General features: G+C 45.4%; 1 protein-coding gene across 1 annotated transcript in view; it reads left to right on the forward strand.

Annotated features, from left to right (window-relative positions):
• Nucleotides 1-22,474, forward strand: part of LOC138297105 (uncharacterized) — a 648,847-nt gene that overhangs the window by 370,014 nt on the left and 256,359 nt on the right. Inside the window, exon 37 of the mRNA XM_069236605.1 lies at nt 7,051-7,171. Coding sequence (XP_069092706.1) covers nt 7,051-7,171 — 121 coding nt within the window. The remainder of the gene's footprint in view (nt 1-7,050; nt 7,172-22,474) is intronic.

Raw genomic sequence — 22,474 nt, forward strand, 5'->3', positions numbered from 1 at the left:
GCTGTGGTTGCTTTGTCCAACACCACTAGTACATCGTCTTCCTAGAGACTAATAGTGTGTTCCACCCCAGTGATAGCAGGACTGTCACAGACACACTGGGCAATAGGTTCCATGTAGAAGGCAAACAGCAGGGGCAAAAGAAGGCATTCCTGTCTCATGCCCCCCACCTATAGAAAAGGGTGCCGGATCATCACCTTGGGGCAGCCATAGTTGCTAAGGAACCATATATGGAAACTCTCACCTATGCCAAAGTGTAGATAAGACCAGTGATCTTGGTAAAATACCTTCATGGCGTCTATACCCAAGAGCTTAATTTCCTTTCTGGAGCGCTTGGCCTTCTCTATGAGATGTAGGATGCATTTGTGTTGTCGCTACACTCTGTTGGGCACAAACCCTGCCTGCTCTGGCTCAATTAGGCCCAGCATGATGGTCCCCAAACGAGTGGCCATTAAACTTGATAAGAGTTTGATATCCACATTGCGAAGGGAAATCGGGATGTGGGAGCTACATTTTTGCTTTTTCTTCCCTGGCTTAGGGATGACTACAATAGCAGCCTCTAACATTGTGGTGGGGATCGAATCTGGACCTGTGATCAAATTTAAAAGTGGGAGTAAAAAGTGTAATCTTGCGTTTGAGGGTGTAGTTCACACCAGATGTTTCTTAAATCCATCTCTTGTAGCCATTGTGCGCCCTCATGTGACAGGGCCCCAGTGTTCCCATAGCACTGCACCAACCTATCTAGGTTATTATTGAATACTAAGTTGAGGTCTCCCCCCAGGAGCACCAACCTGTCCTGGGTAGACATTGTCTCAGCAACCTCCCTGCTCAGGAAACTTTCTTGACCCTCATTTAGGGATCCAAAGGTGAAAGTGTAATCGCCCACGCTTACAGTGGGTGCCAACAGCTGGCCTTTAATTTCAGAAACGTTTGCCCGAGCTTTGCCGTGAAAGGAACAGGACACCAGTAGGGCTACTCTCACAGTCTTGATAGGGGCAGAAGAGAAAAAGCACAAGATCTCAATCTGTGCCAATCACTAGCAATTAAGTGTGTCTCCTGAAATCTGCACAGATCTGCTCCAGATGGTCTAGTTAGGAGAGGATGGCGCTGTGCTTGACTTGATAATGGAGCCCCTTTACATTAAGGGTGAGAACCTTAATGGTAGTATGCATATCACAAAGGGAAGAAAGAAGCAATCAGGTCACTGAGAGGGACCTCCCATCTTTGCTCTGTGTTGCCCACTCCGGGTCTGCAGGGCTTGCGTATGAATGTGTCAGTGATGGAGTGCGACTGTGCGAACCCCCTCCCCCAATAACCATAACAATAACAAACAATAGTAAAGCAACATTATCATTGGGTATAAAGCCTCAAAATAATGGAGTTTCCCACTTGGAAGAAGGTTTATGGGACCTTACTGTGGCTCTCTTCCTGGCCTCCGCCCCGTCCCTCACCCTACCTGCCTTTATTGGTGCTGCTGGCTCAAAGTCCTAATGGCATGACATTGCATCTGGTCTGCCTGAGTCCCCGGTGAGTGTCTTTAGCACTGCTCTCCTCTTCATCACCATAGTCTCTGGGTCAGCTCGTGTTCCTCCAGGTGCAGCTTTGTGTCGTTTCCAGCATGAATACTACGGGCCTTCAGGCCTGGGGAAGGGGGTGGCTTGTTATCCATGTTCAGTGGATTCTTCTATGCCAAGCACCCGGCAGGCCACCGTAAGCGATTAGATTTGGTAAAGTTTGCTGTCCAGGTGAAAGATTATCCTAAATGTGTGGCCCAGGAGTATGAGACACTGGTATTCTTCAGGTGAGTGCTCACCGGATGGAAATTGCTGCACATTTGCAAGGTGATGAACACTACGTCTTTGTACAGCATAGGCTTGTGACCTCTTGAGTGTACTGGGTGCAGATCACGAGCCTTGCGGAGTATGCATTCCTTTAGTTGGAAGTCATGGATGCAGCTTAATATGCCCATCGTTGGGGCAGTTTATGGTTTCAGTAGGCCTACTTTCTGGACCCGGTAGAGCTTTAGCTCCTTGTCCGCAGGTACCTCAAGGATGTGAAGGAAAAGGGCTCTGACATGTTCACCTAAGTCGTCGGCACCCCTATGATGCAGATGTTGTTTTGCTTTGACCAATTTTCCTGATCCCCAGCCTTGGCCTGTAAGACAATCTGTTGTTCCTGAAGTCTGTTCACTTCTTGCTGCAACTGCTCAACTTCCTCATCTCAGCTGGTTTCATGGTCTTTGAGGGCTGAGACTGTCACCCACCTTCTCTAGGTCTCATCAGACCTCTCTGAGGTCAGTTGATAATTTGGACTACCTGGAGGTCGATGCGCAGAGATGCGAACAAAGCCTCAAGGAAGGAACTAGTCGCTGGCCCTTCCGTGTCCTCAGCCTCCGGAGGATGATCACTTGGAGGGCCCCCAGTCGGTTTGGTCAGCATGTCTTTCAGGGATCGTTTTTGTTTTTGCCTGGCCGATGCCATAACTGTCTGCCATAGCCCAGTTGGAAACAGATGCTCGGTCATCTGTTTTCTATGTGACTCTCCCTGCAGGTGAGGCTCACTCACAGCAGCAAGTTCACCAGTGTGCTATGGGGTGCTTGGGGCTTGCCGCTGGGGCGTAGCTAATTCATGTGATCTCCAATCATTGTCCAAACTACTGTGAGCCCGGCACCTCCTGCTTCATTGGGGCAGTGTGCCCACTTGCCAGTTTTTTCCAAGAGCTCAGCAAACCATCTGCTTCTGGCGCGACCCACCAGGAGTTCCTCGGGGTACTCCTCGGTCTCCAGCTCTGCACAGTGTAATCATTGAGTCCAACCCTGCCCGGCCCCCAATGCTCCCAGTAGAAAGTAGAGACCCCACGGCGATCTGGATCGGGAGGGGGCTGCATACTACGGGTTGGTGCTAGACCGAGGCGGAACAGGTTAGGCACGGGCAGTAGAGCAGGGTGCTGGCCTCTGCAGGTCAAGGCAACTCTACTCCTTCTTCCGTCTTTGTTGCTGTGCCCACTGTAGGGACAAATGCATTTTCTGGGCTCCAGGTGCTACTTTCACTATAGGCCACATGCTTTTAATGGATGGGTCAGGTACTGTGGGTGCCGGCAATGGTGTGGGCAAGCCATTAGGGGCACAGTCCCCTCTCTGCTTGCTAGCCCGTATGGTGCTGCTTCCTGTCATGTGTGGCAATCCAGCGTTGCTTGCAGTGCCCCAGGGCACTCAGCAGTCAGGACCAGTGCCATTGGGGCCCTTGTGGACAGTGCTGCTCTCTCATGGAACCCACACCAGTGCTCTATGGGTTCCCTCCATTTCTCCCAGGCCACCAGTGGCCCCTGCCTTAATTAGTTGCAGCGCTGCAGGTGCCAGACCTCTGGAAGCTTTCAGCAGTTAGTCCTCACCTGGAGGGGGCAACCCCTATGCCTTCCTCTCTCATTGGCTGCGGCTCAGGTCCTCAGGAGCTGTCTGCTGTGGGGCTCCAAGGGCAGGGCAAGTGCCTCATGGTACGCCTCATCTTCACTGCATTTGTGGCATCCATGCATGGAATGGCGCCACCCTGCCCCACCCAGAGAGAAGTCTGGGCACCTTGGGCTGTGGTGCGAGTGGGTGATGTCACACCAATGATCTGGCTCATAGGTGAGAGGCCGTCAGGTGAGTCTCGACCACAGTCAGCGTGATGTAGTGCGGCTTTCATTTTACTGTGCGTGGCCTCTGCCTCTCATGCGCATCTCTCGCCGGGACCATCTCCCGATGCCAGGGGCCACTCCAGGCATTCCACCTTGTGCCTCACCACTATATGTGCTGAGGCCGTGGGACCGCTTTGCGCAGCAGGGGTGGTGTTCAGCAGAGCCAGATTGGTGGTGGGGAAGGAGAGACGAAAAAGCACGCCCTAACCATCCGTTATCTTGACCACACCCCATCATTAGAATAATAAGATTATTTTAAATGGTGTGGTGGACCCTAGTGGTCCTGCTCTAAATATATGGTAAAAAGAAAAGTAGCTTGAAAGGGGACAGGACCACGGAGGCACATGAGATGACAACCCTTTGTGAAAAAGAATGGAAACCTGCTGAGATGAACCTTGCAATTGGGTACCCATCAAAATAATTATCATACTTTGACAATGTAACTTAGATACTTCTAGCTATGTTAAATTTATATCCTCTTAGGGAACTATAGAGTGAGTGGTGGAGCATTACTAGTCAACAATGGGGGAGGGCAGCCACATTTTTTTACATTAAGGAGGTGGGTTGTTGGAAATCCAAAATATCAGAGAGTGAGGGGGGCTGGGATGTTCATGCTTATTAAACATTTTCTGTTTGGTTAATACGTTTGATGTCAAAGCCATACAATACAAGATGTGGCAATGGCTAACAGACGCAGGAGGTTCGATTGGCTATACTTATTTCTCCCCAACACAGAGTCTGAGGACCAGGGGATGGGATGTTGTAGATAAACAAGAAACTAGACAAATGTGAACCTGGAAAGTGTAGAGGAGGGTATATGTGTAACATCCTAACTTGATATGCCAAGAGTCTTGGATATAAGAACAAAAGAGGGGTAGTATCTGGAGGCAAACCCCAGGTTTGATTATTTTACAGGAAGCACACCTTACGGTTTCAGAGTTTAGATTTTTAGAGCAAGAAAGATATATTACCCTGGCACATGCTAAATTTAGAAATGGTTTCCAAAGGGTGGCTCTACCAGTGAAAAATGTCCCTCCATTCATAGAACTCAGAACCTGGCTAGATCCAGGGGGCAGCTATGCTAGTATCTGTGAGACATGGGGCAGATAAGCATGTATCATATTTAATGTGTATGCTAAACCACATCTCTAGAAAGTTACACTAGTGGAGATAGGCCTCTTACACTCTGAAGCACCATTGACCATACACATAATAGGAGGTACCCTCAAAGATGTTATGTTGGAAGATGCAGACAGATTCACAGCAACAACAAGTGACACAGATACCACCACACAATTCACACAAGCTATGGTACTCTCAAGTTTATGGAGACTGAAACATGCTACTCCTACTTTTTGGGAGTCCAGGGGTCTCTATTCAGACTTGATTAGTATTTGCCCCAGCCATTGTAATTCTCCATATCGTTCAGTTAGTATACTTGACAATGGGTTATATCTGACCAGTGCCCCTTTCTACTGACAATCAGAGCTCAGACAAAACAAGTCAGGGAGAAGTGATAGCTTACTGCATGGTAGTTCAGAGATCAGAAAGTGGCTACGTTCCTCTCGTTCGAGACCAAGGCTTTCTTCAAAGACAACACTGGGCCATTCCAGTCTGCCATAACCCTCTGGAAAGCATACTAGAGAATTCTGGGTTTGCTCCTCGGCCACAAACAGGGCTTTGAGCTCAGGAAAGGTACTTAGGACAAACCCATGCTTTATGCAGATGATAATTTTCATATGCTGGTAATCCATTGGCGACAATTCCAAATTTGCTGGACCTGTTTTGGGAATTTGGGAAGCTCTCTAGGCATAGTATTAATTGGTCAAAATTCATTATCTTACTGATAAATAATTGGAACGTCAAGGGGCATGGTACATTGAGCTCCAATTGATTACAGAGAAGGCTATGCCTGAGGCCAGCATTGCTGTCTGAGGCCTTAGCCTATATGGTATGTATGGCACCAAGCACAGTCTTCTGCCTGAAATTTGACTCTATACAGTTAGTAAACTGAGAGATAGTCCTGCTAACTGATCCTATGTGCACTTTTGCACTCAGCAACTTGAGGATTGCAGTATGAAACAAGAGTCTGTGATCTGGGGAGAGAAAGTCACAGCTCTGCTTTTGGTGGCCTGAGACTTTAAAATTTTTCTAATTATCTTGGTAACTTTGAGATCTAAAACTCAAGTCAGTGAGATGCCGGGGTTTATCATTTCTTCTTGCATTCTGCTAGTACCATCGTAGTTACACTAAGGATAGCAGTGATTCCTGAGCCTTTAAGATCTTGATTTTGATATCAATAATATGCTAATTGATAACTTTGAAACCTGACAAATTCTACCTATTTTTAGTTTTTGAATTTTATGGGTACGTGTCAGACAAAGGAAAGGCAGTGTTTGATTATTGTGTGTGCCTTCATGACCTATAGATAATAACTACCCATAACATTTGAAAGAGACAGATCTCAGAAGCTCTGGGACTATTAATATCAGGATTATAACTTCAGACATTTACCCATTTTTGCTCCTACTCACCCTGCTTCTGCTTAGCTGGATAAACAACTGCCTGCTACATTATTTTAACAAGTAGTGAGCGACGTCCTTGCAGGTTTCGTTTTGTACCTCGGGTCCTTATAGTTTTGTAGCCTGCACGGGCCAACACATCTTCTCATGGAGGACCACTGGTCTAGGGAGGCCAGTGCAACAACACTCAACAATGTGAGTGCAGCTGGCTAAATGTGTGCCTCTATTCCTTGCCCATTATTGCCAGATGGTGATAAAGTTAGCATTGCTGACCACTGATCCAGGAGAAAGGCCCTGCTCTTAACTTCCCTGAAGGGGCAACCTTGCAAGGGCTCTCTTAATATTTACAATTTGTAATCCCTTTGCACTTGAATGCTGCAAATAAATATAAATGTATCAATATTTTTTTCTTTAAGGCCAATAATGATTATTAATAACATTACTGATGTGTACACAGAGCTGCTTTTCTAACATCAGTGGTGGATAATATGGAACTGTGCAAGTCCCCTCATTGTGTTGAATAAATTGTGGGTTGTAAAGTTTTACTTAACTTTTATTCCTGCTCCCCCCCTTCCTCCAGCCTTTATCAGGGTTACACTTGATGCCATAACGTGTGATTTCATTTTCATGTCAAAGTTCATGTGCTGCAATATCTTGTGATGCCGAATTATACTAATTACAACTGGAAAAAAATCGACCTCTTTTTGTTAAGAGAATGTTGGCAAGTATGATGCCACTCAGTCACCAATAAATCGATATCATTTCCATACTTATTCGTTTGTTACTGGAAGCTGTATTGATCTACACGCTGGAGAAAGTGCTGCACTGTTTGATTGACATCTCTTTTTTACTGTAGCTTCAAAGAATTCTGGAAGGCCTTGAAATCCATATGATTCACGAGGTTCAAAAGAAAATTAACAAAGAAATAACTATGGTTATATCCGAAAGAGCAAGAGAAGACCGAGGTCTACCTACAGGTAGGATCCCAGGGCTGTAATGCATGTCACAGAAAAGTGACTAAGGTTATCCTTCTAACTAGCCAGGCACGTGCTTGGTACCCACAGGTGTTATTTTACACTGTGAAGGTTGCAATTGAGATAACGCTGTCGTCAGCTCTGTTTGGGCTTCTCATACTTCTCGTCAGGTGTAATTTATTTCAATAGAATTAGCTGCATTATTATGATATGACTTCTCACTTTTATTTTCTTATGTTGGTCCTCCCCTACTTTTCTAGCATTCAGGTGACAACTCGAAAATATTAGATTAATGACACTTCACCCTGGTCATATTGCATAATCACCATACTTGGGGAAATAATGGAACAGTAGCCCGTCCCCATGTCATGTTACTTTATGCCAATCTTGATTTTTCACCCTAAATAACCAGGCATTCTGGAATTTGAAGTTTAATTTTCCTCTATGATCATCAGTGTAGCTCTACGACTTCTGGCATGCTTGGCAGCTCATAGCTAGTTAATTATACTCATAATCTATAAACATGTACAGTTGTTAGCCAGTAGCGGTACGAAACGTGAGAAGCTCCCTCCCTCCCCCTGCACAGACAGATATTGAGGCAGAGTTGATGGCTGACTTAGAGCCCCTACCATCCAGGGCGGGTAGGATCCTGTGTACACCCCTGTGGCTCACAACCCTCTTGCATTCTGTGGCACTAAAGTAGCACAGTTGCTAAATCTTGAGCCTGCATCTGGTGGTAGCTGCGTGTAGAGGATATGACAAAGAGCAAGTTGTATTTTATGTTAACAGTTGCAATTCCAGTTGGGTTGTCTGATTTTTCTCTGTTGGTTGGCACCACGCTTTCAGTTATAGTCTCTTTTTTTATTCTTATTGGTTGCGGACCAGGCAAAGCAAGACCAAGACTAGAAAGTCATAAGAGAGGTCAGGGCAAGGCTACATACACTATACGTTATTGTCCTGTCGCCCCACCATAACTCAACCTAATTACAGTGGTGCAGCAGTTGCATGCTGTAATACGTCATTTTTCACAGACATAGGCCCTCATTATGAACTTGGCGGTTCAGACCGCCAAGGCGGCGAAAAAGACGGACACCGGCATGGCAGTCTGAACCGCCATATTATTAACACATGGAGGGCCGCCTGTGGAGGCCCTCGACCACCGGCAGGCTACCGCCGACAGGCAGCCTGACGATGGCGGATTACATTATCTGACAGGGCAGCGCTGCAAGCACCGCTGCCCTCCGGATAATGTACCCTGTTTCCCCCAGCCTTTCCCTGGCGGGTTCCCACATGAGGGAAAGACTGGCATAAGGGGTGCTCAGGGGCCCCCGTGCAGTGCCCCATCGCGCAGGTCACTGCCCAATTTACGGGCAGTGATGTGCGCGACGGGTGCTGCTGCACCCACCATACAGTGGCATTGACGGCGGCTCCATGTGGAGCTGTCGTCAATGTCCCGGCCCTGCATTCTGCTATTTCCGCCCGCCGGCCCAGCAGAATGTTCTTTTTGCAGCCGGCAGGGTCTCAGGGGGGCTGGCGGTCTATGGAAAGACCGCCAGCAGGAACACGGCGGTGTTTACTGCCGTGTTCATAATGACCCCCATAATTGTCAATGCATAATTTTCTATTACAGTGCATTAAAGAAATAAAACCTGTTAAGGTGAGGCACAGTAGAAAAAGTGAATTATTATTGAATATTATAGTTTAAGGGTGAGGTCACAAGTCAGTGTAAGAGCTATGTATGCATGTATTCATTACAACTTACAACGTTTGCATAAGGTATATATGAAGAGTGTGTTTGTATGAGCCATTGTACTTATTGGGTGAGTGTTGCCTGTGTACAGACCAAACTGATTTCGAGTCAACATGGAATGTACATGCAATTGTAATGGTGTTCAGGTCTCGTGGTGACTGCCTAGCACCCTGCGAAACATTAAGCACATGACACAGATGTATGCTACTTGGGAGTGGACATGAGTATTTTTGCTCTTCATCTGAGTCCGGCTTCTGGTGCATGCTTTGTAGCTACAAGCCTTGTAGAGGCTGGGTGGCACTCTACATCCCTCCCCAAATTTGCAAGGATGCCCCTACTCCAAGTGGATGCTCTGTATTTCCCCAGATTCCATACAGTCTGTTAGGACCAGGCTGGGTTCAGGATTTTGTCGCAGGTTGTAAGGCTGCACTGTCCTTGGATTTGAGTCTTGGGTGAAGCCTTGTTTCTCGGTCAGTTCTACTCGAGATGTGTTACAAACCTCTTGGCGGTGAGGAGGACTCAGTACATTACTCTCTCTCTCATGGTTGTCTCTATCCGACCCCTCTACTCGTGGCAGGGCATCGAAGAACTCATCACCCCATGCCCTACCTGCTTTTCTGGCGGGCTTGGCGTTTTTTTTGCTCCCTGTGCCTCATGCCTTCTTGAACCAGAGTACATTCTGGGTCAATGTTTCTCTTAGGAGGTCTTCTATGACCATGGTCCCTTGGATCTCAGTGATCCCCCAGCGCTCTCTCTCAAAAGGAGTCCAGAATTTGTTGTTGGGTTTTCAGTCCCTGATTAAGACTACATCTCCCACTTAAAGCGCTGGGGCTATGGCCTGCTGGTTTATTTTGTCCCTGTTGTTGGTAGTTCTGTGTTTTTCTTGCACAATCTCAGCGTCGAAGGCATTAGGCTGCCATTGCACTTCAGCAGGAGATCTACAGGAACACGCCCTGTCATGCTGTGGTACACAATCTGGAATCAATGGAGGCTTTCCTTTAGGTCTTCCCTTGGTCGAACCCAATTCTCAGTGTTTTGTTGAGGGTCATAAGGATTCTCTCGGCCTTGCCATTTGCTTGTGGAGTGATCAGTGTGTCACACTTCTATACTCTTAGGATAGTCCCCAAAGTCTTGACCCTAGAATGTGGGTCTGTTGTCAGTCTTGACGTTTTCCGGCAATCCTAGATGGTGAATATCTTTTCAATCACTGGTCGCAATGCTGTGGAGTGAATCACCTCAACCATTGGGTATTTAGAGTGGTCATCAATGACGACAACAATGGGCCTGCCGTCTGGGAAGCTGCAAAAGTCCATGATTAGATGGGCCCACTGGTGGGGATGGAACTCTTCTGTCACAAGGGGTGCTGGTGCCATCCTCTCCTGTGATTTGGCAGGGGAGGCACTGGCACACAGCATCATTCACCACCTCAGCCATCCCTGTGAACCATTCTTTCCTCCTTAGTCACACCTTGATCTTGGCTTTGAATTGGTGGCCTTGGTGCTCCAGTTCAACCATCCTCTCCCAGAGGGCTCTCAGGCCTACTATGCAGTGTCCTCTCAGTAGTAGTCCATCCATGATGTGGCTGAGTTTGTGGAAGAAACGCCACAGTTTAATCAGGACAAATTTGTTGGACTAGTTCTATCTGCGGGTACCTTCCAAGAAGCAGTTTGATGTAGTACAGTATAAGTCTTCCTTTGCTTTTTGCAGGCATGTGTCTGAGCTGGTAGCTGTCAGGATCTCTTCCACTGTCATCACCTGAGGACAGGCACTTTGCACTACCAGGCTGACAAAGTCCTCGTCCGACTTATCCTTGACCATCGTGCCTCCAGTCTCATGGGTGTTGTGACAAGAAGTTAGCTGGATTATGGGCTCCGGGCTAGTAGGTGACTTCGAAGTTCCTACATCTTCAGCTCACCTCTCGATTCTCGGTGGTGTGTTCTGGGAGTGCCTGTGAAGAGGGGGACAAGTGACCTGTGGTCCGTTACAACCCTAAACTGTACAATAGGTGACAGCCCTATCAAATTGCCAGACTCTCCCTTTGTATTTGAGCATATCTTGGCTTAGTACCTTTAAGGGCCCTGCTGGCGCATGCAACAGGGACCCACGTCATATGGCTCTTCTCCGCCACCAAAATGGCTCCCAGTCCAATGGAACTGGCATCTACCACCAGTTCTTTTTAGCAGTTGAGGTCATAATACACCATTGTTTCATCAGTCAGTAGTACTTCCTTCACTTTCAGGGATGCTTCTTCTGCCTTGGCATCCCAGTCCAACCTGGTATCTGCTTTTCTGAGGGCCCGAAGGGGTTTCAGCTGAATGTCCAGGTTCAGGATCAACGACCCACAGTATGTGGCCATGCCCAAGAAACTCCACACCTCTGCCATGCTTGTCCCCAGTGCATTTCTGAGGAGTTCTGGCTTCTTTGCGTCCATCTGTAGACTATCTTTGGAGACGATAAAGCCAAAAACTCATTAGACTGCTAAAAAAACCAGAACATGTCTTGTGGCGCAGCATGAGGCCATGTTCTGCGTGGTGAGCCAGTGTTGCTCGGAGTTGTTTGTGGTGTTCTTCCAGAGTCCAAGAGTATATCAAGATATTGTAGCTGATGTTAAGGACTCCGGATAGACCTCTCTGACCATGTTCTGGAAGACCTTGGCTAATGGGGAAATACCAAAGTTGAGGCGCTTGTACTGCCTTAGACCAAGGTGAGTGTAAAAGGTTTATATGCAATGGCAGGTGGGATCCAGCTTGAGCTGGTGGTATTTTGCATTGAGGTCCAGCTTCGAGAACCACTGAACACTGTTCAGGTCGATATGATGTCATCCATGGTCGACGTGAAATGATGTTCTCAGAGGATTGGAGTGTTTGGGAGGTGCATGTCCACACAGAGGCAGACAGCTCCTGTCTGCCTTAACTTAAGTGCTACTACAAATGGAGACACCCATGGGCTTGGCTCGGACTCCTCCTCTATTACATCAAGTGGCTCCAGCTTTTGCAGTTCCTCCTCTACCAGGGGCCGCTCACGAAAAGGAACTCTTCGAAGGTGTAAGGCTGCAGGTTGGATGGTGTGGTGGATAGGAAGCTTTACCTGCATGCCCTTCAAGCAGCCAAGGCCCTGTAATGGTCCTGGAAAGTCCTTCAGAATTGTGTCTGCTTGTTTGTCATGTATTGTGGATGTTCTGGGCAAAGAACACAAGTATAGGAAACAATAAAAGTGCCCATCCCTTCTAAAAAGACGTGGAAGCATGTTTGCACTCTTCAGTTGCTGTTTGCTACTACATGGTCACTGTAGTATAATCTTTATTATTGTTGAGACACATGTCTATAAAACATTAAATACACACATACCCAATAGTAAAATGAACCCCATACCCCTTCAAATCATATGCACAATCACACATCCTTTCCGCAGCACCCCACGTTAACTCCCTATTAAAACATTGCTGCCTACTATCACATATTGTCAAATTTGCCACTTCTGACACTCCTCCTACAAAGTCCAACATGGAGGTTGGCCTACATTATCCAGTATTATTTTCTTAAATATTTCTACCCCAAACTTGTTTTTAGGGTTTTTGCTAGCGCACAAGCAACATCTAAAAGCTCCATGTTCGTGAGAAGTGGAAATTTCTCATTACAATGATAAATATTATATTTTTGAAAAAAGCGGTTTTAAAATCTGACATTGAATTCTATGAAAGTGCAAGCAATCTAATAAAAGATGAGCATTAAAATTTATGGACCAAATTCAATCCACAGTTACAGTTATTATCTGAATGATAGTGCATTACATTTCTCAAAATTTAAAAATTGGAGGTTCATAGCAATAATAAAATCATCCGTAACTGGGGCTTCAGGAATGCAAATATGTAGGGGTAAATTTTTGGATTATCCTAGGACTCCAACATATAGCTAGCTGAAAGTTTCCTTGAAACATAAATCCGCTACCCGAGATTCTCTCCAACAGACATCTTTCAACTCCCTTTTGAAAGGTAGGAGGCCACCATGACGTTAACATTCTGAACTTTCAGTATCTCCACATTTTTCACTAATCTGTTCCTGACCTGTACCGACCATTTTAGTTCACATCTTGTATTTTAATTGGCACAGAGTGTTGACACGTTTTGCACCTCAGAGGACCAGAGTTTATCCCAGAAGCGCATGGTAGCTTTATAAGCTAGGAAATGCCACGCCTGCAGGTTCTCTTGCAGTCTAATTGCTTGACACATTGTGCTTTTAGGTAACCCTAACAGTTTTTTCAGGCATTTACTCTCACACTTATACCGGCTTGGCTCTGAGTTAGGGCCAGCAGTTCTGACCCATATAGGCATTGTGTCGGTACCATAGTGTTATAAGCAGATAATAATACAATGATCAAAGAGGGTCTTCCAGACATGTTTTAGAATTTTACTAGTCCTCTTTTAGTGGATAGTGCTTGAGCCTCCAAGGTTTCCTAATGCAAGGCCCAATTTAGTTTATTAGTAAACATAATTTCTAAGTATTTATATAAGGTTACCACCTCTGCCATCTTGTTGCCCAATAACCATTTATACACTTCTGTTTTTTCCCCAAAATTAATGATTTTAGTTTTCTCCAAATTAATCTTTAATTCATTAGCCACACAATATGAATTTAACTTTTCCAGTTTCCTCTGTAGGCCAACTTGAGTAAAATCAAAGATGGCCATGTCGTTCACATAGAGGAGGCATGGTATATGCCTAACCCCCATTTTCGGTGAAAAAGATTTGGTATTAGCAAGGTAGTGCCAGAATACCACCCTGCCTTAGCCCATTACTGTTTGAGGTTCTTTAAAAAAAGGGCCCCACTTAAATTGAATTCCACTTGAACCCAATTCGTGGAGGAACAGCCAGATGTTGGAACTTGTCCCACAGAATACATTGATCCACAAGATCAAAAGCAGAGCTAAAATTGACAAAACAACAAAAGAGATACCCTATAGTTTCCATTGTGTTCCACCCAAGTGCCCACAAGCTGAAGCAATGGCCAACTGTAGAGTATCCATGCTTAAAGTGTCCTTGCCTGATTGGCACAAGGTTATTGGTCTCAATCCAATCCTTCAAGGACAATAAAATTACTTTGGAATACAATTTAGCTCCGATGTTGAGCAGACTCATAAAACGATAATTACTTGGGACACCCATCTCTTTTTTTGTGTATAGGCTTAATTATTGCATCCTTTCAACTTGGTAGAAAAATAACCGTCTTCCTTATAAAAACAAAGGCTTAGGAGAAAAAACTAGCCCACCACTTAGGGTTAGATTTTATAATAATAGCCAGTAGATTATCTGGGCCAGCTGCCTTAGTTATTTTTAGAGAGGATATCAGTTTCACTAAAGACTGTTCAGAGAATAGTTCCAATAATTCCTCCCCCGGATGGGACAACTTGCCTTTCTCAGTTACCTCTCTGGCCTTATAGCTATCAATTAAGAATGTAACTCAAGCATTTTCTGGCACCGTACACCTTAAGGTTTTCTTTGTTTAACTTATTTCACCCTTTCTGGACTATCTTCCAAAATTCATTCAAATCTTTAGCAAAGAGGGTGCTGATCATCATGTCTCAATTTGCCTAATAGTAATCATGTTTCTTTGTTCTGATCAATGCTGCATAGTCCTTCTTTAAGATATTATATCTTTCTCTTTCCCTAGAACCGCTGAGAGACCCCTCATTGGTCTTGTTTTCCTCAATCTTTTTCTTGAACCTAAACATTCCATATCGAACTAGGGCCGTGTAGATGACAAATGTGTCATTTCTTTTTTAGCCTCAAAATTACACTTCCTGACTACTGGGATAAAGCATTTGACTACCTTTGTGATAGTCTCAGCATACCAATCCAGCACATTAATACCCAGCTCTCCACCAAAACCTAGGGTTGTGCTCTCTTGATATTGCTTTAGATGCGAGCTGTATCTATCAACAAAAAAAAAATAAAAAAAACTTTAGTTCAGCATCAGATGCCATAAAAACTTTCCACACAATTGATTAAATAAATAAATAAAAACATACAAGATAAATTCACATCATAAAAGAGATGAAAGAGTCCCTATTGATACTCCAACTTCATAGACCACATGGTGTAAGCATCACAGGAGAAAACAATACAGCTAATCAAATATCTAATTCATGCACAGTGGCCAAGGAAATTAACACTTTGGTCACATAGAATATACAAAAGTGAAAATGCAAAACAGTGGTGAAAATGCTTAACACAGAGAGGCCTTCAATGGCTTCCTATTAATACACCACATACCCCCTAGAAATGTGGCAACTGCAATAGCAATGATTAAACTGGAATATGATTTTAGGATTCTCAGTGCTGTTACATAATCAGAAGTACCTAGCTGCCTGCAAATTGGGCTCATCCCTTTGGCCCAGTGTAGTGCATAAGTTGGACAAGTGAAAAGTATGTGTGCTACTGATTCAATCCCAGCTTTACAACTGGGACACAATGGAGTGGAAATGAGCCTACTATGCCAGGCGCTCATCAGAGAATTGAGTGGAAAGGAACCAAACCTGAACTGCATAGCTTTCTATCATTCAGCACATTGAAACAGTCCAAGTAAGGCTCCAGAAACCCAGTGAGTATAAAATTCAAGAACTCACCTGTGAGCCAACCTTTAGTAGAGGAGACAATCTACGTTATTGCTACCCACTCCCAATAGCTCAATTTCACAGTTTCTTTAGAGGCTTGGGATTGCCCTAGCAATCAATAGATTCTTCACTTTACTTATCTAAGGGATCTTATTGGACTTGTCCAAAGAACAAACTTCTCTGAGCACATTAGCATAAGAGGACAATTCCAATGTCGCCATGATTCTCCTCCAAAATAGCAGTGGTCTTAACTTGGCTTTATCAACTAATGATTTATGACCCATATCCAATTTCAGGGGGTATAGCGGAGTGCTGTAGATACAGACACAAGCTTTCTCAAAAACGTGTTTGGTGTTAGTGAGCTCACTTAGGTTCTCAAACCCCCATAGTTCCACCACATAGAGGGCTGCGCCTACAGCTTTCAGATCATAGATCTGTAATGCAGCAGCTACAGGTTTACTAGATGATAAGTGGTGTTCCTTCAAAAGAACTCCAGCTACTTGTCTGTGCTTTAATATTGTCGTATTCACATGCAATTTCCATGGCGTTCTATCCGACAGCTTTATACCTAAGTATTCAAAGGTGCTGGCTTGTTCGAGCTTAGTCCCACCCAGAGTAGGCCTCCCCTGTAAGATTTGTGGGGATTATTCACCATGAAGTTTGTTTTCACTGTATTGATCGCAAGACCTCTAGTTACACAAAATTCTTCAAAACGATTCAATAATAACTGAAGGCCCTCTAGGATTTCGGACACTAGTAGGGTGTTGTCAGCGAATAGAAGTGTCACTATTCTGTCCTTTCCAAGCTCAGGAGCATCAGCAGGATGGGATAAAATTAATTGTACAACATTATTTAAGTACAAAGAAAAAAGAGTTGATGCCAGTACGCACCCCTGGCTTACACCCCTATTGACACTGATTGGGTCCGTGAGCTGACCTTGCTCCCCCCAGCGAACTTTGGCAAAATTTGCTTCATGAAGATGAATAACTAGGGCTAGGATCTTGATTGGCATTCCCATTTTATGCAGGACTTCCCAGAGTTTGCCTCTGGGAACTAAATCAAAGGCTTACTTTAGATCTATAAAAGCAACGTAAAGACTTCCCTTTCCAATCATGACTGTTTTCCAAAACAGAAAGAGAAAGTGAAATACCTGATCAATTATACTTGTCTTTTGTCTAAATCCAGCTTGGTATTGAGACAAAATATTATTTTCAATAATCCAATCGTGGATTTTAGAAGAAGGACTCGACAGAACACTTTCTGAATGGAATCAATAAGGCTAATAGGCCTGTAATTAATAGGTAGGGACCTATCAGCTTTCTTAAATAAGGGTATAACCTCTGCACCCCTCCATGACCCCGTCGTAATAGCATTGGATAAAAGCAGTATATAGTGAGCCCACTTTTTTCTCTCTCATACAGAAAAAGATCCCCTTGGACGCCATTGGGACTAGCAGCCTTAGATCATACTATAGATTCTATAGAATCATATATATCACCCAAATCAAACATGTTATTATTTTCCAAGTGGGTGTGGTTGAGAGGGGCAGGGCAATTGCTAGACTGGCTATCCATACAATAAAGTGAATAAATATGATGGGAACAGTCGGATGGCTGTATGCGGTTTTCTAGGGGAGCAGCCCCCCGATGTCCTCCATTCATGACAAGTAGCCAAAATTGCTTGGAGTCTTTACGCTCACCTGCTTCCCTGATTGACCGCCATCTCTCCTCTTCCCATTCCCGCTTAGCCTTGATCTGTGCCTGCTTAAACAACCTCCAAGATGATCTAATGCAGTGGATGTCTTTGGACTGGATTGCTCTAGATAATTGTACTCTTGCCTGCTTCCACTCATGATTAAACCACTTACCAACCTCCCTATGGGTTGACTTGGGATTAGACTGGGTTGCAGGCACAGTAAAATCCAATTCCATCCACTTAAAAAAGAGAGTGTGCATACCGGGAATCTCATAGAACCCACCAACCTCCTCATTCAAGTCATCCATAGATGACGCGCATTGCAACAAATCATGATTAATGCGGCGAAGAGTGTCTTCTTGCCTTGTAACTTCCTCCACTGTAACGACATTTGAAGAACCTCCCTTGTGATTTGGTGAGAAAGGGGCACATCCTATACTCTATCCCAAGGTGGCAACAAACCAAGACAAAGAGGGTTGTCATCATGTAGCTGTATCTATCATCAACCCTGGGGGTCAAATGTTCAGGGAAGGATACTTCCATCAGGATCGCCATATCCCTATGCCTTAGCACAGAGAAAAAAGAGGCTTTTTAAGTTCCAATGATCGCAGTCCATAAATATTACCACCGCAAAACCTTTTTAGGCCTCAAAATACCATGGGCAACTCTGTTTACCATACACAAATGCTTGACTGCTGGCATATCTGTCCTAAAATGGCCATTTAGACACACAACTTAGTTGAAGATCATACTTTGGTTGGTTACGCTTTGGAAATGTTGCATAGGTGATTCCATAACTTTCCATCATGTCACTACAACAAACCTCTTCATGGACTGGCAACAAGCGGAGATTCAAGTCCCCCATTAAAACAATGGGTGGAGCCCCCAGGATCTTTGTCAGGTATGCCAGATCTCTAAGAAACAGTTACCAAATCTCCTTCTGGGCCTCACCTTGATTTACATAAACAGTTGCAATTATCAGACTGTTGGCTGGGCGGCACCCATCATAAATAGTAAAAATGGCAAGCCAGAAGCCAATCACTACTTCCCGAAATGATACTTGCTCCTTTAATACATGTCGTCAAAACCAGTATCAACAGCCCTAATTTTAAGCACCCTATCCCCACTATTGTTACCTTCTTTACAAGCTGCCTAAATCCACTCAAGTGTGTTAGCTCCCCCCCCACCCAAACCCTGCCCAGCCAGGTCTCCTGAAAGAATATGATCATATTCTTCTTCTAATTTTTTGTTAGCTTTGTTGTTGTGATTAAATGTTCCAAGCTATATACGTTCCATGAGAAAACACCCAGGCTGGCAGGACAGCCACCCACCTAGTCCAACCTGGCCCACCCTCCCTCCCGCCCCACCAAGAGGAGACACTTTCCCAATCAACGCTTCTACGCGTGAATCTATTGCGAAGTGGGATAGCATTTATGACCCTGTCTTTTGAGTAGGCTGCTACTGTTACTGCTAAGCTACCATACTTATATCCCTCCAAACAAGGAAGGGGCAAGAAGCCTTGCAATCTGATTACCGAATTTACTTTTTGCAAGTTAAGACCAGCATGGTTTGCTAATAGTGGTATCATGGACTGGTGGGTCACAACCTCTCCTTCAGGCACTACACGCAGCCCTATTTTTTTAAGTTCACCACCAGCTTCTATTAGCAAATCAGCAAAAACTGGAGAGGTAAAACTAACTTTCATAACTTCCCTCCCCATTACGGATTCTCTGAAAGCCACTTGATCTATATCTCTTGTGGTAACCACCTCCTGTCCTTTACAATATGAAAATACCGTCAATAAATGAAACCTATTCAGGGGTTTCCATTTATTTGCTTTTTTACCCTTTTATATGACATACAGATACGCATGTTTTGCTGTTGGAGCCCTATGGAAAGCCTGTACACTGCCTGTATCATAGTCAACCTGACTAGCCATCATGCAATCTAGGGGATTCATGTACTTAGAGCTCTCTACCCTGCCCTGGGATATAGCTCTAGGGGACCCACTAACATTCTCCCCACCCCTCTTCCTTTCTTAGTCCCTTTAATGGAGGATTTCCCCCTGCAGTTTTTACCCATAAACTTGGGGCCCAGCTTTGCTGGGGCAAGGGCCTTCTCTACCTGCACCTTATTTCCTTCCTTGGTACCCGCCCCCCCTCAATTTATTCTTCTATACCTTCATCGCTTCACCATTACTTTAGGAGATTTATCCAAATATTTTGCAATACACAAATTTCTGGGCTCATGATGGAAATTTGTTAAGGCTTTACCCCTACATATGCTGTTCCTTGCTTTCTGACTGCGAAGATGCCAGTTCTCAAACCACCCATGATACCATCTTTTCACCAACATTCGTCTTTTCCATACATAAACAGAGGGATTTCCCCAATCCCTCCACACTCTGACACTCCTAACCAGATGCAGAGTTTAGAGTCGGCACCAGTCTTTCAAGTGTAGATATACAAGAGATAATTGACTTTAACTCAGACAATGTACTTAAAAATGTGGGCCTCAGCTCTCAAAGTCTCATTTGTTGTGAGGATGTTTCCAATGAGCCATGTAGTGTCATTTGCATTCATAAAAGAATATCCAGCATCAGGGAGGGGCCAGTCAGTGAGGAGTCTAAATTTGCAGTCGCAGGGCCAGAATCCCTTGATTCCCCCGTTGTAGAGTTACACCTGCACAATCAATCAATCAATAACAGTGGCAATCACTCCCCTGGACACTCCAACTTTTGGTGTCTCCCTGCTCCTCTCACTTCCCCCACTTTCCCTTTCACTGCTCCCAACCCCCCCTTAGAGCCTGCACAACTTAGTTCAGAAGGGCAGAACGAGCAGGGAGATGAAGATAGACGGGTGGCTCATTTCAATATCGTCAACCATATCCAGTGTCTCCAGATGATTTCCAGAGGGGAGGCCACAGGGCCAGCATTTGCAGAATCCTAGGAGCTATGGTCTTAAAGTGTTCCCCACAAAGTTCCTAATTGAGACAGCTAAAGCCTTTGCTGGAGAATGTATAGTGCCATTTTCTAAAGATTTTGATCTGCTTGAAGGAGACTTGCATGATCCTCTTTCATAAGTGAAATGTTCTCCAGTCCAGAAGAATCTCTTGTAACTACTGCAGGCACCTTCACCCCCCCAGCTCCATTAATATCCTTACCTGGAGCCTGGGGCTTTGTGCCTCTTTTCTTTGGAGGAGGCATCCCTACACAAAGTTGGTTAGGGGTGCCTATTAGGCTATTTTTATAGCAATAAAGCCAAGGTAGAAACAAATATGTATCTTTTAAGTACACTCCACTTACCTCCTCCTCTAATGCTATAGCTGATCTGAGATACAACCACCACCCAGAAAGGCAACTAGACTGCGCCAAGCAGATTTGGAAAGCAATGACAGTGAGCCAAAATAGCCATGGGTGAATTCTCCCCCCAAATTTGAGTTCAGCTTCACATGGAGCCAGGAACTATCTTAACCCTTGCAATCATGTCCCAGCCAGGGCTCACAACTCACAATCATTGCGATCCGCAACTCTGTGGGCTCCAGACCGATGTTTGCTCCAAGGTCAGCACATGTGTATGCTCCACAATTTATGCTCCCCAGTCTGCATTTGTTCCACAAACGTCTGTCCGAGCTGTCCAATCCAATCCAGGAGCCTGCCCCATTCAGGCTCAGCAAACAGTCAGGAACGAGCAGGTGGGTGAGCAGTTGAGAATGGGTGTGCACGAGCACGGTCTCAGGGCACATCATGCATTGAGTGTCAGGAGGACGTAAGAGGTCAAATGGCATGGTTTTCTTAAGTGGCAATTGCAAAGCTATGGAACACCCTATCTGGCCATCTCCACACTGAAGTCCAACTATTTAAAGACCCCAGCCAATGGCAGGGGACACCTGCTACTATATGCAAATATCTTGGCCTTTGCAGTGACCAGCTGAGGACAGCTTTGCAGCCTTTCAACTTGATGCATTACCATAACATTCACAGAGACCCCTGTGTCTATCAGGGCTAGGATGGGCAACTCTCCTATCATCGCAGTGCATATTGGAGACAATTTCCTTTTGATGTCCACTGGCTGTGCCACAGAAATGGTGAAGACGTTGTCTTCTTCACTAACTGGTATGCTTTTTTGAGATTGTAAGCTCATTCACCCATTGCCCGCGGTGTTCTCTTCCACAGTAAGACATTTCACCAGCAAACACAAGCCAAGTAGTTCCTTTTTCCAAACCGGGAGCACATCTTGCCTTTGGCTGGGCAGGTGTCCCCTTGGTAGAGTCCCAGGCCACGGTTCCTGCCCTTTGTGGGAGTTGGAGTGGTCTGAGCCATTGTCTGTGGGTGCCCTGATTGTCTGTAGACAACGTCTTCTCTCTCTTCCTTGAACCAAGTGGCGCTTGCTTCGCCTGACCCTGCTGGTCTTGAGTTCTGGTGAGTGCTAGCTACATTTCCTCAGCATAGCTGTTTGAGGATTTGTACGAGTGAACCAGTATGAGGACTGCATCCAGGGTCATGTGAGGCTGGCGAAGGATTAGATGCCCCAGGGTCGAGGACCAACAAGCCTTGGCCTGATCGTCATCGATGAACATGCTGGCAAGATTTCACAGCCAGGCAAACATTGATGTTTTTGTCTTTTGTTCAGCCGACATACCATGTGAGCAATTGCGGCGCTGCAGTTACAGGGTCAATCAGGGCACTAAATATTGGTAGCGCTGTCAGTGATGCATGGGAGCTCAGGCCCCGTGGTGGTGGATGGGCTGCAGCCACTGCATTCTGTGGGTGCTGGTCATCTACCATGTTGGGTGTGCAGAGGGGGTGTCGACCTCACGATCTCCAGGGTAAATTTATGGCTGCCTAGACATGAAGCTCAATTCTCCTGGACATGCTGGGCAGGTACTGATGAGAGCAAGGCTTTCCCACTAGGGGGACTAGGTATGGCATTAGATTGCCTCCAGCTGGGCCTTAGGAGGCTGGATGGCAGCTGCCACTTCCTTTTCAGTGCAGTTCCGAATACGGCCCCCAGGCGGCACTGGCAGTCTTTGTTTAGTTTTTCTTAATAATGTGTATATTTCTCACATGGCTGCTGTTGAGTCATGAATATGGGCTTCCTCACCTTGCAGCTCCAGAGGTGGGAAGTCGGGTGAACGCCTCACCTCTCCTCCCGTGGTCGGGACATGTCCTTGATTCCCAGTGACAGCATGCCTCCGCACAGGCGCCTGTCACGACAAGGATGAGGTTTGGGATGTGGCCGGGAACACAGCAG

The sequence above is a fragment of the Pleurodeles waltl genome, chromosome 5 (genome assembly GCF_031143425.1).
Source record: "Pleurodeles waltl isolate 20211129_DDA chromosome 5, aPleWal1.hap1.20221129, whole genome shotgun sequence".
Taxonomy (NCBI): Eukaryota; Metazoa; Chordata; class Amphibia; order Caudata; family Salamandridae; genus Pleurodeles; species Pleurodeles waltl.